The following is a 16,828-nucleotide window of genomic DNA, read 5'->3' as shown; positions in this document are numbered from 1 at the left end:
CTGTGTTAATCCGGGCCAGGGGCACCACACTGTGTTAATCCAGGCCAGGGGCACCACACTGTGTTAATCCGGGGGCCAGGGGCACCACACTGTGTTAATCCAGGCCAGGGGCACCACACTGTGTTAATCCGGGCCAGGGGCACCACACTGTGTTAATCCGGGCCAGGGGCACCACACTGTGTTAATCCGGGCCAGGGGCACCACACTCAGCACACTGTGTTAACCTGGGCCAGGGGCACCACACTGTGTTAACCCGGGCCAGGGGCACCACACTGTGTTAATCCGGGCCAGGGGCACCACACTGTGTTAATCCGGGCCAGGGGCACCACTGTGTTAATCCAGGGCCAGGGGCACCACACTGTGTTAATCCAGGGCCAGGGGCACCACACTGTGTTAATCCAGGGCCAGGGGCACCTCACTGTGTTAATCCGGGCCAGGGGCACCACACTGTGTTAATCCGGGCCAGGGGCACCACACTGTGTTAATCCGGGGCCAGGGGCACCACACTGTGTTAATCCGGGCCAGGGGCACCACACTGTGTTAATCCGGGGCCAGGGGCACCACACTGTGTTAATACACGGCCAGGGGCACCACACTGTGTTAATCCGGGCCAGGGGCACCACACTGTGTTAATCCGGGCCAGGGGCACCACACTGTGTTAATCCGGGCCAGGGGCACCACACTGTGTTAATCCGGGGCCAGGGGCACCACACTGTGTTAATACACGGCCAGGGGCACCACACTGTGTTAATCCGGGCCAGGGGCACCACACTGTGTTAACCCGGGCCAGGGGCACCAACCACACTGTGTTAATCCGGGCCAGGGGCACCACACTGTGTTAATCCGGGCCAGGGGCACCACACTGTGTTAATCCGGGCCAGGGGCACCACACTGTGTTAATCCGGGCCAGGGGCACCACTGTGTTAACCCGGGCCAGGGGCACCACACTGTGTTAATCCGGGCCAGGGGCACCACACTGTGTTAATCCAGGGCCAGGGGCACCACACTGTGTTAATCCAGGGCCAGGGGCACCACACTGTGTTAATCCGGGCCAGGGGCACCACACTGTGTTAATCCGGGCCTGCCATAAATTTCTCTTTTTTACTCCCCGTAAATACTGTCAATTGAGAGCGCGCTGAATGCTGGGATTCTGCGGGAACGGGCAGATTGCAGGACGCCATCTTTAAACCCCACAAGAAGCCAGCAGCTCCAGTCCTACCGGGATGAAAGATACTGGCCTTACATCGGGATATACATTCTGATCGTTGGAATTATATGTTTGATTCCCGGTTAAGTACATAATAAGGATTTGTCCGATGGAAATGTAAGGATACGGTTAGGGGACATCGTAAGATCCGTAACATGTTGGTGGTATCGTAGGCAGACAACAACAATAGACGGAAAGACAACAACAACGGACTAGCTCGCTAGCGCGCTAGCATTTAGCCAAGCGCTGCGCTATTTCAAATGCTAATGACAAGCTAGCTACGGTAGCTAGCTACTTCGCAAGCAAATCTGTCCGGTTTGCGCTGAAAATCGACTGGACGTTGTTAGCACCGACTATAACGCGAGGTATCCAGCTACATCAAACAAGGACATTCTTCCTGCCTTTGCCAATTTTTCATCTCTTTTGGAGTGAAAGTGCGTTGTGGCTTTAGCTGGCTAAAAGCTAAAGTCCCGACTCTTCTCCCCCTCCCCAGCGGCCCGGCCGGAGATGCGTGGAAGATGTCGGTGTCGGGGCTGAAGGCCGAACTGAAGTTTTTGGAGTCCATTTTTGATCCAAACCACGAACGCTTCAGAATCATTGACTGGAAGCCTGACGAGCTGAGCTGCCAGTTCAACGTGACTGGGGAAAAGCTGTTGATTATCCACTGTAATATAACGGTAAGGGGACAATTTAAACTGCGGGCTTTATACACTCCCTTGCTAAAGTTAGCTGGCTAACTTGCTAGCTATGCAACAATCTAGTAGCAGCACAACTGTACAATCTGATGCGATGCGGGACAGGTTTTGCGTAGTTGCATTATTAACGTTATGAGTCAGTTTCACTGGAGGCTACGCAGTTTTTAGTGGCTGGTTTGGTTAATCTGACAATCCGACATTGAAACTGTTGACGAGCAATACTAGCTGGTGGTGGTAACGTTAGTCAACATTGTATCCTGAAGCTCTGATGTCGCAAGTCTAAAACTGGCTGACGTTATTGACTATCACCATGTTGAACCCTGCGATGCACAATTTGTTTTTGTGCGCTAACGTGTTTTTGATGTGATGTAATCCATTTTCTTTTAGGAATCGTATCCTTCTACACCGCCAATATGGTTTGTGGACTCTGACGACCCAAGCTTGACGCAAGTTTTGGAGCGTTTGGAAGATGTGAGAAAAGGCAGTACCCTGGTAGGTATCCAGGGCCCACATGTTTACTTTATTGGTCATGAAGACAACTTAAAATGGAGGGGTTACACAGTTTTGAGGCCCACTGATGAAGTTACATAAGGTCCAACATGCTCTGATGACATGTGCCTGAATGCCTGCGCCATGTCATCAGAACCCACAGTGTGAATGTGTTTACTTCAAGATAGGGATTAGCCCATCTTGTGACGCAGCGGTTAGCTACACGATGACAACACAAAGGTTTATTGAGTTATTGGCCTGTTTTCTTTGCCTCCATTTTTTATCTGTTTGTTTTTTGGTACACAACACATTAAAACCAATTTGATTCAGCCTCAGTTAACTTGCCTTCACTGCATATTTGAGGAATTATAGTTAAATGGGAGAGCAGGGTTTATCTGACTTATTTGAGTTGCCAGGTTAAATAATTATTGACCAGGCTGCTTCTCAGCAGGAACATTTTCTGTGCATTATGGTGACATATAACACCCGCTTGCTATGCTATGCTTCATCAAAAGGAAACAGCTATTTGTGGTGGTAAATCATCTTTTGGCTGTCCTTTTCTAGATTAGAATTTTCTGCACGATACTGGTCGTCATTCTGATCGTTTTCTGTTTTGTTTTAATAGCAGCTGGTGTAGCAGTATTATATCTGCCTCCCTCCATAGCAGCTGGTATAGCAGTATTAGATCTAACAGTTTCCATTTTACATGCATTTCGTCCATCAAAGTAAAAAAAAAAAGTATCCACATTTCTTTTTTTCTGCCTCAATATTTACGTGATCATGTGGAAACCGGGAAGAAAAAACGTGCGTCTACGTAGCGCAGCATGAGTTCTCAGATGACAGGAGCGCACGCCTCTATCTGTTGTCAGTGTTGTTAAATAGACACCCTCCCAACAGCGTTCCGTTAGACAAGAACGGTGCCGGACAACGTGTCCGGCATGACTTCAGTTTGCCGGACAATTGGAATAAATACCAGACACATATTACAGGGTCCCCGCGGAGATCTTAAAGTATTCAATTTGAAATCCTCAAAATAAGGCCTCAAAAAGTAGTGAATTTGGTTTACAAGGTATTAAATTCCATTTACAAAGGTCTTAATTGTTTTCTTTGAATAAATGAATACCGTAACGTCATAAATAACTGTCAAATGTATAAAATGTTTTTATGGTGCGACTAGGATTTTACAGGAAACGTTGCTGTGTTACGTCAGCACTTTTGCTTTGGCCGTCATGTCACGTGTCATTGTGGGATGGGGTTATATGCAAGCAGGCAAAGATGGTGGGACTAGTCAGTCATTCTGTCCCTCGCGGCTCGCAGGGGCAAGTGTGTGTGCTGTTAGCAGCTAGTCATTTAGCTTGGAATTATCGGGGCAAGTGTCGTTTTAATCCGACGTGGCAGCAGACTCTAAAATATGAGTGGTTTAGGCCTGTTCCAGGCAACGACAACGAGGCTCTTTGCTTTCCGCCATTGGACTCGCACACGAAGAGCACAAAACACATTGTATGTGCTACAGCAGTGATTACGTGTACCCCTAGGGGTACTTGAGCATATTGCAGGGGGTACTTGGAAATATTGGGGATTACAATCTATTTCTAAAATGATAAAAACAATATTCCAAATAATTTCATAGGCCCATCTTGGGTAAAACTCATGACTTTTTCTAATTGAAAACTGTCAGAATTGTATTAAAGGGGAGTCATTCAAATGATTTGCAGTTACTAATCAGATGTGTTAGAGGCCTACTAAAAGTTTAATATGAGGTTAATAGAACTAATTTAGGAGAATCATCAACACACATGAGTGAGGGCGGGGGTACTATTGGCAAAACAGCTCAAGGGGTACATAAGACAGAAAAGGTTGGGAACCACTGTGCTACAGCCCGCGAACAGCAGGCGCTGTTAGGAAGCAGGTAACGCTAGTCATCTCAAACAAACCTTTTGATGAGGCTACGTTTGCCCCGTTGCTAATCTTAGCTTTGAGTTAAATTTTGACATACTTTTATGTTAAATCTTCCTGGACTCAAGGTTTCAATTCATTTGGTAGATAAGCTGTTACAAATAATCACATTTAGAGGATGTATAGAATTTTATTCTCTATCAGTCTGCTAACGGACTTGTCTTCACAGTTCTCGAGGGGGTGTGACTGCAGACCCCCTCCGCTGTCAAACCAGTAACATGCGCTGCTCAGGTCTCTGCTTCGTCAGGAGTCTGTTAGTTCTCTGTAAACCGCGCCACAATTTCATCACCAGTGTTGTTGCCAAAGTGCATTTTCTTTTCAAAATAAAAGCTAAAAAAAGGTAGCAAAATGTTTGGGGACAACATAGGCTATTTCATGACAGTGTGTGGATAGTGCTAACTGGGAGAAATGTCATATTTAAACAATAGAAGTTGAAGATAAAGAGGGGTTGGGGGCTCTTAATGTGACAAATATGCATCTTTTTAATTTTATGTTATTAGAGTACACACACACACACACACACACACACACACACACACACACACACACTCACAAAGTTAGTGTGTTAAATAATAATAATAAAAAGCATAGTATTATAATAAAATGTTTTATAGAGCTTAAAATCTATGCTATTTAATCATTATATCCTTCATAATTTTGCCAGTATGGTAGTGAAGTTGGCATTAAATGTCATTCTCGGTGGTATTAAAGAGGTCTTAAAAAGTCTTAAATTTAACTTGGAGAACCCTGGGGAGGGGGGGGGGGGTACCCTGAGTCAGCCAGAATGTAAAAAGATGTCTTCCGCAGCTGGCTTTCAAAATTAAATGTAACGTTAACCTTTAATATACATTTTGAGTAATGCTTTCGACTAGTTTCACTCCATATGTAATCGTAACATCACAACCAGTATTTTTGATGTGCAAGCTACTTTATGGAGGTTCCTCATAGTTAAGGCTATGAGTTGCACTGAGTGAGTTACTGTTGCACTCTGCATAGAAATTCTATGCAGAGTGCAACAGTTACATTACAGTTACATTACATTACAGTGTAACAGTTACATTACAATTACATTACAGTGTAACAGTTACATTACAGTTACATTACATTACAGTGTAACAGTTATATTACAGCCGGTGTTAAATCATCCAAAAAGAACATGAAAAAGTAGACGTTTCAGCAAGAGCCGAGGGCGGCTTCAGAATGCATGGTTGGTCTCTCTTTAATCTTTTTTCTTGTAAATGCGAAATCTATGTTTGTTCTTCAGGGTGTATTCAATAATGTTATGATTGCCCCCCCCCCCCCCATTATTAATGTCATTAAATAGGTCTCTTTATCAACCAAAAATAATTAAAATGACGGCCAATTAATAGATTATGGCGATTGGATTGTCTATCGCCAATCTCTAATGACCACGATTGGACAATATGAAAATAGCGACTATTCCCCATCCCTAATTCTGATTCATGCTTTTATGTGTGGATTGCCAAAACCGATTGATAACGCAAAACAGCCATTTTGGGTGGAGTCGCTCGCTTGTAAACACAGCTGAATCCATGCTGGAACATATCGGCAGTGTCATTAAGTGTATGAGACAGACACGACACGTCATCTGTAATGTATGCCAGGATCAAATACCTTGTGGGAGAAGCAATAGTAATCCGCAGTAATCTTGCGGCAGCAGACAGTCGAGCAGGATGTTAAGCAACTCCTCGTGTTCACATCATTTCCTTCACGTTAGCTCTAGTTCCCTTGTTAGCATTAGCCGCTTGGTAACGTTACGTGGCATGCACACCAAAACGATGTAAAGAATGCTCCTCCTGGAAGTTAAACGTTAGTTGCTGTGATTGAACCTTGAACTACCGAGACTGAAACTGAAAGGGGATCAAGTTATTTCTTCGTTGGGTCGGGTTGCCAGATAACAACGATGTTTCCAGCACCAAGCCTGCTCAAAAGCCACCAAAATGCCCACAAAACCGCTCAAGCAAATGCAGGTCTATTGGAAACAATCTGACAACACGGAGTCTGATGCATGTGCTAACTAAAAGCACATGGTTTTTGTTTACAGGGTGATTAACATAAATATTGAGGTGGGTGGGGGGGGGGGGGGGGGTAACCAAGTCAAGTCAAGTTTATTTATATAGCCCTAATTCACAAGCATGTCTCAGATGGCTTCACAGAAAGTATGTCTAGCTAATTCTAGCTGACACAACAGTAACAAGAATATACAGAATAAAGATAACATTTGAACAATTGATAATATAGAAAATATAGGAATGAGGGGAGAGCAGAGGAGAGAGCAGGAGAAGGGGGAAGAGCAGGGGGAATGTGAGAGAGTGATGGGGTGGGGAGGGAATGGGAGATGTTGGAGGGTATAGGAGGTGGGGAAGGAGCAAGAGGAGAGAGCAGGGAAGGGGGGGGGGTGTGGGGGACTTTGATGGATGAAATGCATGTACAATGGAAACTGTTAGACCTATAATACTGCTATAATGAAGCTAATATAAAGGGGGGGGGTGGCATATAATACTGCCATAGCTTACCAGCTGCTATTGGAAAAAAACCTCAACATTGTGATGATTCAAGTTGGTAGACATCGTCCAACCCTACGTCTGGGGGTAATGTGTTGGAGTACTAAGTGACCGTGTTAGTTTTTCAATTATTGTAATCTGTTATATTTTAAAGTTAGATTGCCGTACTCATTACTCACTCACTTTTTCATGGATACACCGAGACTTCACAAAATGTTTGGTCATAGAAAAGTCGTGGAAATCCACTGGTCAAAATGTGTATGAAGCCTAATCCTGGCTCCCACAGGCCCTGGGGGGCAGAACACGCCCTGAGCCCACCTACGCCGCATTCGAGCGCCATGATTGGCCAGGAGCGAGCAAATACGCCCCAGACACATTTTTGACAGCTCAGGTTCACACACAGCGCAGCTCTCACACACACTGTCTGCATCCACGCGTCATATCACACACACTGTCTGCATCCACGCGTCATATCACACACACTCTGTCTGCATCCACGCGTCGTATCAATTGAATTAACCAACCCAATTAATCTTGAAAGCTGACATTGAAATAAATCATGGTCACATGATACGTTCTTTAATGTAACATGCGAACGCTAACGTGGCTTCGTTGGATCAATATCGCTTGACTGTAGCGCACCTGAAGCCACAATTCCTTCGATCAATAATGTAAACATTAGGGCTGGGTATTGGCAAGGACTTTACGATACGTATCACGATACATGGGTCACGATACGATTGTATCACGATACATTACGATACAGTACATATTGTGATCTATTGCAATACTCAAGATCATTTACTGAAAATTAAAAAAGTTAGCTGAAAATACAACACGTTGTGCACCACCCAGGTAGTGTAATAATATGTACATCACTTTTATATTGATAACGTAGTGGACAAATTGAGTCAAAACTACCGAGTGTGTGACTGAACGCACTGAAATAAAAAGTATTGTTATTATGTCACTGAACACACGGCTGTGCAAAAAATCAATATGACGATATATCACGATATCTTTCTGAAATATCGATACAGTATTGCGGGAAAAAAAATATTGCGATATATTGCCGTATTGATTTTATTGCACAGGCCTAGTAAACATGTGAGTTCCTAAACCATGTAACCAATATTACAACACTAACGTTCACGCCAGTTTTAAATACATTGTAGTAGAAACCTCATTGTTTCTCTGTCGCCTTGATCGCATTTGTGCAGTGATCCACACCCCTGTAATCAAACATGATTGATTCTCTAGAACTCACTGAGGTGAGTTCTGGTTCTGACCTGGGAAGGTTCCTACTAAGTAGAGGATGGGTCAAATGCAGAGGATGTATTTCACCACAGGGATAACAAAGGATAACTGAACTTAAAAACAAAAATCTTTTCACATAAAATCATGTTTATCCACAAATCTACCATTGTGACATCCGACTGATTTTGATAGAGCAGGTTACCATGGTTACCATTGGGGATTTTTTAGTATTGCTGACTATTTCCCACAATTCCACAAAGCTGCAATCAGTATTTGTAGTCCAGGCATTTTACGCAAATATGTGGGTCAACCTCACACTACCGTAATTGCAACAAAACCAAACTCAACTGATTTTGTATCCTCAATATGTCCTCAATGAAGGAAAAAAAGTGTTAAGGAAATGTATGAAGGGAAAGTTTTGAAAATGACCTAAATATGATGGTAGCCTATGGAAGCCTTTAATGTGCCATAAATCTCATCACTTATATCCTGTATGTGTTTTTTGCTTCAAGGAGGGGAAAAAAAAAAAAAGTTAAAAAATAAATAAAAAAACGTTTTTGGTAGCATCATATGGGTCATTTTCAAAAATTTCCCTTCATACATTTCCTTAACACTTTTTTTCCTTCATTGAGGACATATTGAGGATACAAAATCAGTTGAGTTTGGTTTTGTTGCAATTAGTGTGAGGTCAAGTGACATTTACTGGCCTATTGTCCCGCCCCCCAATCATCCTCATCCTATCAGCGTTTTGTTATGCCTCCCTCCGCCGGCGATAGCCAGGCAGGAGGCATTATGGATTCGGGTTCTCCGTACGTATCGTTAGCGCGATATCTGAGGAACGCCTTGACGGAATTAGCCAGGCTTTATTATATATAATATCTAGCCAGGCTTTATTGTGTTTTTATCCTCGGTGATTGTCTGTACCCTGTATCTTTGTTGACATTTCACCAAATAAATCAATCAATCAATCAATCAATCAATCAAATTTCATCAAATTTGCCTCAAACGTCCACTTGGACGCAAGGATGAACTGATTAGATTTTGGTGGTCAAAGTTCAAGGTCACTGTGACATCACGACCGCTCGTTTCACGCTCGTTAACGTGATATCGCAGCAACGCCTTGACGGAATTTCATCAAATTTGCCTCAAACGTCGACTTGGACGCAAGGATGAACTGATTAGATTTTGGTGGTCAAAGGTCAAGGTCACTGTGACCTCACGGACGCCATCTTCAAGCTCGGCAACGCCATATCTCAGTAATCACAACACCTTGATGGAATTTCTTCACATTTGGCTCAAACGTTAAAGTCTGGACCGACATGGATGTCGACTGCTCACGTGTTAGCGGGTGCACATATAGCCGCGGTGCGGTCCTTCTAGTTTTGGATAAAGGCCTTTTGATATTTTGCTGTCCCCTGTGTTGACACATCTAGGTTCTGTTGTTTCAGTTTCCCTGCAGTCATTTAACCATCAGAACCTGCATACCTGGCATGAATGTTGAGTGTCTGTGACTCAGCTACTTGCTGTCAGGGAACCAGAGGGACATATCCAGTTGGTAGACTCTCAGAGGGTTGGTTTCCAGCAGACCAAATGGCCATGTCATGTGATGTGATGTGATGTGATGTGATGTGATGTCATGTGATGTCATGTGATGTCATGTGATATATGTCATGTCATGTGATGTCATGTGATGTGATGTCATGTGATGTCATGTGATGTGATGTCATGTGATGTATGTGATGTGATGTCATGTGATGTGATGCCATGTCATGTCATGTCATGTGATGTCATGTGATGCCATGTCATGTGATGTGATGTGATGTCATGTCATGTGATGCCATGTCATGTGATGTCATGTCATGTGATGTCATGTGATGTGATGTCATGTGATGCCATGTCATGTGATGTCATGTGATGTCATGTGATGTGATGTCATGTGATGTCATGTGATGAGTTTTGAGGTCAGAATGTCTGTGATAAGCAGCTCCTTATGTAAACCTATGTGGTGACATCCTGAGCTTAGTTAGCCTACTTACTCATGCTGCATGCTGTGTTTGTAGGCCACCAGAGATGCTTTTTATAGAGGTGTGTGTGTGTGTGTGTGTGTGTGTGTGTGAGAGAGAGAGAGAGGGAGGAATCTTTTCTGCACTTTTGCACCGTGGTCTACTTTGAGTAGATCATGTCTGTTGATAAAGATGTTGAAAAAGAGGAAATGCAAAGTTTGCAGCAAACCTCTGAGATAAGATCAATCTGTCCTTTTGTCTCACAGATGTCTCAGGAAAAGCCTATATTTGAGGTTACCATCACAATGCTAGCTGATAGAAGAGAGACCTAATGCTACACAATAGTTTTACTTTGAGTGTAAACAATGCAGACAGTCACTTTTTTTTGTACTGATCTATCTTTCTGTGTTCTGCTAAATTGCTCACTTTGAAGTAGGGCTGTTTAATTTGGCCTAAAAATAAAATCTGAGATTTTTCTTTCTCAAATTCGATTGTCGATTTCGATTCCATTTTTTCATACTACTCAGCATCTCACATGCTACGCGTGCTCGATTCCTAGGCTCGCCCGCTGCGCGGTCCTCGCCTGCCCTGCAGCTCGCCGAGCTGGCCCTGCAGCTTGCATACGCAGCTCGACCGCTGCGCGGCCTCGCCTGTAGCTTAGCCTCACCTGCCCTATTGGTGCGCGTGTGTGTGTGTGTGTATGTGTGTTGCTCCCTAAATTATATTGCATCAGTGATGTCACAATGCCTCCTTGTGTGTATGTGTGTGTGTGTTGCACACTAAATGTTATTGTATCAGTGATGTCACAATGCCTCCTTGTGTGTGTGTGTGTGTGTGTGTGTTGCGCCCCATTATGATATCACTGATCACATCAGTGTGTGTGTGTGTGTGTGTGTGTGCGCCCCTATGACATCCCTGATCAGTCTTGTCACAATGCCTCCTTGTGTGTGTGTGTGTGACATCACTGATTCAGTCTTGTCACAATTCCTCCTTGTGTGTGTGTGTGTGTGTGTGTGCGCCCTTATGACATCACTGGTGACATCACATCCTTAGCTAATTAGTACCAGTTTATTCAGAGTTCAGATGGATTGTAATGTGTGTTACTTGTGCAACAGAAAAGGACAGCCAGACTACACTCAACACTGCAACAGTCTATCTGTCACATGTCTCCCACATGTCCTTGTTGTGCAGCTGCTCTTGTCATCTTGAAACAATCTATCGATCCAGCTCTGTAACACGCACACTGTAACACACACACACTGTAACACACACACTGTAACACACACACTGTAACACACACACACTGTAACACACGCTGTTGCTGTTTTTTCTCTCCCAGCTTTTGCAGCAGCTGAAGAAGCTCATTTGTGACCTTTGCCGGTTGTACAACCTTCCTCAACACCCCGATGTGGAGATGCTAGACCAGCCGCTGCCTGCAGGCCCTGTAGGACAAGACCGAAAGGCAAGGCTGCCTCATTCACTCTCTCAACTACTTCCTGTGGCCATGACACTGACGTGACACAGCAGCCATGACACTGTGACGTGCAGCCATGATACTGTGACGTGACACAGCAGCCATGACACTGTGACACAGCAGCCATGACACTGTGACGTGACACAGCAGCCATGACACTGTGACACAGCAGCCATGATACTGTGACGTGACACAGCAGCCATGACACTGTGACACAGCAGCCATGACACTGTGACGTGACACAGCAGCCATGACACTGTGACACAGCAGCTGTGACGTGACACAGCAGCCATGACACTGTGACACAGCAGCCATGACACTGTGACGTGACACAGCAGCCATGACACTGTGACACAGCAGCCATGACACTGTGACGTGACACAGCAGCCATGACACTGTGACACAGCAGCCATGACACTGTGACACAGCAGCCATGACACTGTGACGTGACACAGCAGCCTAAGGCTCCCACACTTTATAAAAGACATCGGTTGTTGAGTGCAGCATACATGTCATGAACTCCAGAGGCATAAGCTGCATAATTATCTGGTGCCAGTTCCTCTTTGTTGGAGGTTTGTCTTTAATCCAAAATAAAATAATATTTTTTCTAGCAGCAAAAGTTAATAAATTAAATAGCCGTTTGTGATGTTTATAAACGAGTTTCTTATGGGGAAGACCAAGAATAAGGCTGACAGGGGGGCCACATACATTTGAGTGATGTGGGAAGCGAAATAGGATTTGTGCGCTTGCAGACTGCTATTACTCAGTTCTGAGATGGCAAGTCTACATTGGACATTATTGATTGACACCAAGCAGATGAATGGGCTTTTACTATGGTCCAGGGTGGTCTTCTCTCTGACAAAATGACCAAGTCAGTCTTGAATTGAGCTTGACTGAGTTTCTGCTCTGTTGTGTTTGTAGCATGGCACAGATGAGGTCACTTCTGAGGAGGAAGAGGAGGAGGAGATGGGAGAGGTATGTATTATCTGTTCTGATACTTTGCTTCTGTTCTTCTCAGTGTATTGCGGCGTGAGGTACTCTACGGGTCCTTGACATTATAGACGTGGGTCATTGAAAGTGCTTGAATTTGGGTTTGTTTCTAGAGAATTACGAGGAGGCCGCCTCCGTCAAATTTAAAACCGTATCACCAGTATAAGAGCAGCCATTGCATAAATATCTGGCGCTCTGCGGGGAAACGCAAGCAAGGCAGTTTTATTCACACTCTCACAGACACAATTCTGCACTTAAAGCCACAGCTTTAGAAGTAGTACAGTATTATAGAAATCTAATAACAGCAATATTCTAATAACAACAAATACGAATTTGTTCTTAATGACTTACCTGGTTAAATAAAGGTTAAATAAAATAAAAAAAGAAATATTAAATAGTATAACCAGCGTGAAAGCCTATAACAACCGCTACTCCTCCGTTACTCCACTGCAGCAACACCCCCCCCACCAACAGCGATGCCATCGTCCATTTTTACCCAGGACATCGTGATGATTTGGTCTTAACTTCTCTATCTTTTCTCCTCGGGGCGTTAAGTCATTTGATCTTAGCACCTCTCTCTCATACATAACATTACTGTGAAGCAGGAACATGTGTGTGTACCTGATGTACGTACATGTTGTCTGGCCACTTTGGCTTTGACCCTTCTGTTGTTTGCTATTGGTGGCAGGCATACATTATATTGTTCATGAACTAGGAATGACAGCTTATTGTATGGACACTAGCCTAAAACAGAGGTTTTCAATGTGGGAGGGGGGCCTCCCCGGGGGGGGCTCAAAGCAGTTTCAGTGGAGGCTCAGTGAATGGAACTGAAAAAAAAGATGACATGAGTTATCAAAAGGAGATGACATAGAATAGCCTACATGTGTGTTTGGTTATAAAGTGATACAGTCACAAACAAGTCAATGCTTTGTATGTCTTTAGTCTGAAGTCTGTCAAACAGCAATAGGATAAAATAACAATCATGATCTCATAGTATTAGGGCTGCCTGCCACAAACCATTATTTTGATAGTCGACTAGTCACCGATTATTTCAACGATTAGTCGACTAATCGGATCATAAATTGCAGCTTATCGCACAATTACTCAATCGCTCTGATTTAGCTATCATCAGCTTATAAATTTAGCTTCAAGTTGTTTTAAGCATGTGCCAACTAAAAATAAAGACAATTAACACATTGAGTGCCAGCGACGCCAAATGGCGTCAGGAGAAATTTACCGTAGGCTGCCAGCGACGCCAAATGGCGTCAATAACTCCAAATTCATATTTTGACGGGGGGATGTCGATCTAAGCCTCTTACATCGCCTCTTACAATATGGGAGCTATTGAATGTGTCTAACCTATTTTACAGAACCCTTAGGTGGCGACAGTGCCCTCCCGATTAGACAAAGGCCAGGAGAAAAGAGAGAAGAAGTCATGAGGAAACGGAAATCGCCATTGATATGCTTGAAGCATAACGTTAGCTGTGCCTGTGAACAGCAGTCATCTGCTGCCACAATTGAGCCCCATCCGTGTCCGCTGCGATAGTCCATCCATATGATTTAGTTGCCGACACGGCGACACCAGCGTCTTTCTGAAAAGTTACATTATTCTCAGCTGGGAGCCGAGGACACGCTGTAAAAAAGCGGGGGGATGCAGGCAGCGGACTTTTCAGTGCAGATCAAACTCAGAGCAAACCGCAGCAGAGACACTCGACTCCTCCCACCACAGAGGAGGAGGAGGGGGGTGGGGCACGCAGGGCACTAACAGCATACAACCATTGACAGTACACACACACCCAGGCAGCAGCAGGCTCGATGTTGGCCTATGTTTACATAAAGTTGTCTTGATTTCCAACTATTTTGAAGGTCCATGTGAAGAAGATAAAACAGTGCAGGACATGTTGTGTTTTGAATATTGTTATTATGTTACACATCAAATGAAAGCTTTCAATGTGTAGTTTCATAAAAATAAAAATAAAGGTGATATCTTGTTTCCCTATGTAAATAGAGACTTCAATATCCAGCATGACCCCATGAAAATGAACATTTTGATGTTAGACCAAGCTGTTTACTAATATTTGTAGAAAATAAACAAAACATTCTTTTGACATACTTTTTCCCGCAGGTAAACTAGACATTCTAACCTTTCATTTCAGCTATAGCATTTTGTTCAACTCAAAGCAGAATTCATTCTGTCGCCTTTCTAACATAAAGATGTGATTATCTCAGAAACTAATTTCAGCATGCTCTTTTCGGTCGAAAACACTCTTTTTCAGAGGGGTGTATTTCCAAAATGGAACGGTTTATAAACACAGTTTTTTTTTTAAATGAAACAGAAGGGTTCAAAGTTTCATTGAGGCTATTGGTTGTCCATATAAGAGGAACACAAAAAATGATATGGCTATATTAAAATGCATTGCGGCCTATGTGGCACAGTACAGCAACCTTTTGCCCAAGGGCCGTGGCACTCAAAGTGTTAAGATGATAATTCACTCAAAAATAATATTGTTATGAACTTTAAAGTTTAGAGCATGTAGCAGCATATTTATTTCTGGCATCAATGTACTTGCATGTAATAAATGTAATATAGTGCAAATTGCAAAACTGCAAAATAGTACACATTGAAATTGAAAACATATAGTGCAATGAAATATGTACTATCCATTGAATGAATAATGCAAAATAAATTGAGGGCACTACTACGTGGAATGGAAATGGAACCAAAAACTATTCACTGTGTATGCAACCAAAATATCAACAAAAATAAATAGTTTCAGTCTTCTCAGGCATCAAACACATTTTTAAATGTCGTAAGTAGAGTGCAAACTGTGGAATAAAATGAGGTTTCCAGTATTCCCGTCAGCAACACGAGCTTAACGTTGCTATGATGACAACGTTACAGCAAGGCTTTTAACGTTAATATCGTTAACCAATAGCTAACGTTAGCAGCTAAAACTTAACGTTGCGTTTGGCAGTGAGCTAACAAGCTAATTAGCCTTTATCTCCATCATCGCCTGCATTCGCCACAACGTGCTTCCCTTTGAGATGCTCGTGCATCATACTCGTGCTGCCATGATAAGCGAGTTCAGCTCATTTAGCAGATTTAGCAGGAATTTAGTGAAATGACGGTATGCAAGTAAACAGGGTGGTGGTGTTGGGGGGGGGGGGGGCTTTGTCCACAAGCTTTGTCTGAGGGGAGGCCCACATTTTCAGACTTTGAAAACCCCCTGGCCTAAAAATGTCAAATGTGACCCAACAGGACATCGAGGACCTGGACCACTATGAGATGAAAGAGGAGGAGCCTGTGGACGGGAAGAAGTCTGAGGACGATGGCATTGAGAAAGAGAACCTGGCCATCCTCGAGAAGATCCGTAAGAACCAGAGGCAGGACCACTTGAACGTAAGTGCTCATTCGGTAAGGTGACCTTTCATACATTTTGGGGTGTTGGGGGGGTGCATGCACTTAATACTTAATATTTTAATTAAAGTCTTGCATGCTTACTTGAAACACTTATGTTGGTAATATGAAAGGATTATGTAGGTAATAATGATGCATGCTGAGTAATATGTAATATGTATGTATGTAGGTTAATATGTATGCTGAGTTTACCACTTTCCCATTCTTACTTTCATAGGATATCTGAATATATCGGATATTATCGGCCGATATTGTTTTATTTTGTATTTTCTAAGTCATAGACAGCATGTTGTGTATATTTGATCTTTTTTCTTAATTCAAGTTATATTTGATATTTGTTCTATTTGTGTTTTTGTATTTCTAGTTATTTATAATTATTAAATTCCCAGTTCAGTTGACTGTTTCATTGCATTGATGTCATTTTGGACAATAAAGTTTATTGCTAAGCTGTAAAATATCCTCCCTACATTACATATCTCAAGTCATGTCAAGTCATATCTTTGTCAAGTGTTTGATATTTGAGGGATCATTGCAAAAACAATTGTGTAATATAATGTGTATATTAATATTAGAATATCGGCCGATATATCGATATCGGAATTTTTTTAGTCCCTAATATCGGTATCGGCATCGGCCTCAAAAATCCCGTATCGGTCGGGCTCTATATATTCTGCTATAGGTAGTGGTGTGTTTTGTGAATGACAGGTCTATAGGTAGTGGTGTGTTTTGTGAATGACAGGTCTATAGGTAGTGGTGTGTTTTGTGAATGACAGGTCTATAGGTAGTGGTGTGTTTTGTGAATGACAGGTCTATA

At 43.1% G+C, this 16,828-nt stretch overlaps 1 protein-coding gene across 3 annotated transcripts in view; it reads left to right on the top strand.

Moving 5' to 3' along the window:
• Positions 1 to 1,197: 1,197 nt before the first annotated feature.
• Positions 1,198 to 16,828, top strand: part of ube2q1 (ubiquitin-conjugating enzyme E2Q family member 1) — a 34,212-nt gene continuing 18,581 nt past the window's right edge. Inside the window, exons 1-6 of one of the 3 annotated variants that reach the window (XM_083653044.1) lie at positions 1,198 to 1,289; positions 1,701 to 1,884; positions 2,290 to 2,394; positions 11,472 to 11,594; positions 12,528 to 12,581; positions 15,856 to 15,996. In XM_083653044.1, the coding sequence (XP_083509170.1) occupies positions 1,276 to 1,289; positions 1,701 to 1,884; positions 2,290 to 2,394; positions 11,472 to 11,594; positions 12,528 to 12,581; positions 15,856 to 15,996 (621 nt within the window). In that variant the 5' untranslated portion in view covers positions 1,198 to 1,275. Of the gene's footprint in view, positions 1,885 to 2,289; positions 2,395 to 11,471; positions 11,595 to 12,527; positions 12,582 to 15,855; positions 16,012 to 16,828 lie in introns of all 3 variants that reach the window. The other 2 variants (XM_083653043.1, XM_083653045.1) reach the window with 2 other exon arrangements.

The sequence above is a fragment of the Poromitra crassiceps genome (assembly GCF_964638095.1).
Source record: "Poromitra crassiceps genome assembly, chromosome: 16".
NCBI classification, from domain to species: domain Eukaryota; kingdom Metazoa; phylum Chordata; class Actinopteri; order Beryciformes; family Melamphaidae; genus Poromitra; species Poromitra crassiceps.
This window is presented reverse-complemented; position numbering and strand designations above follow the sequence as displayed.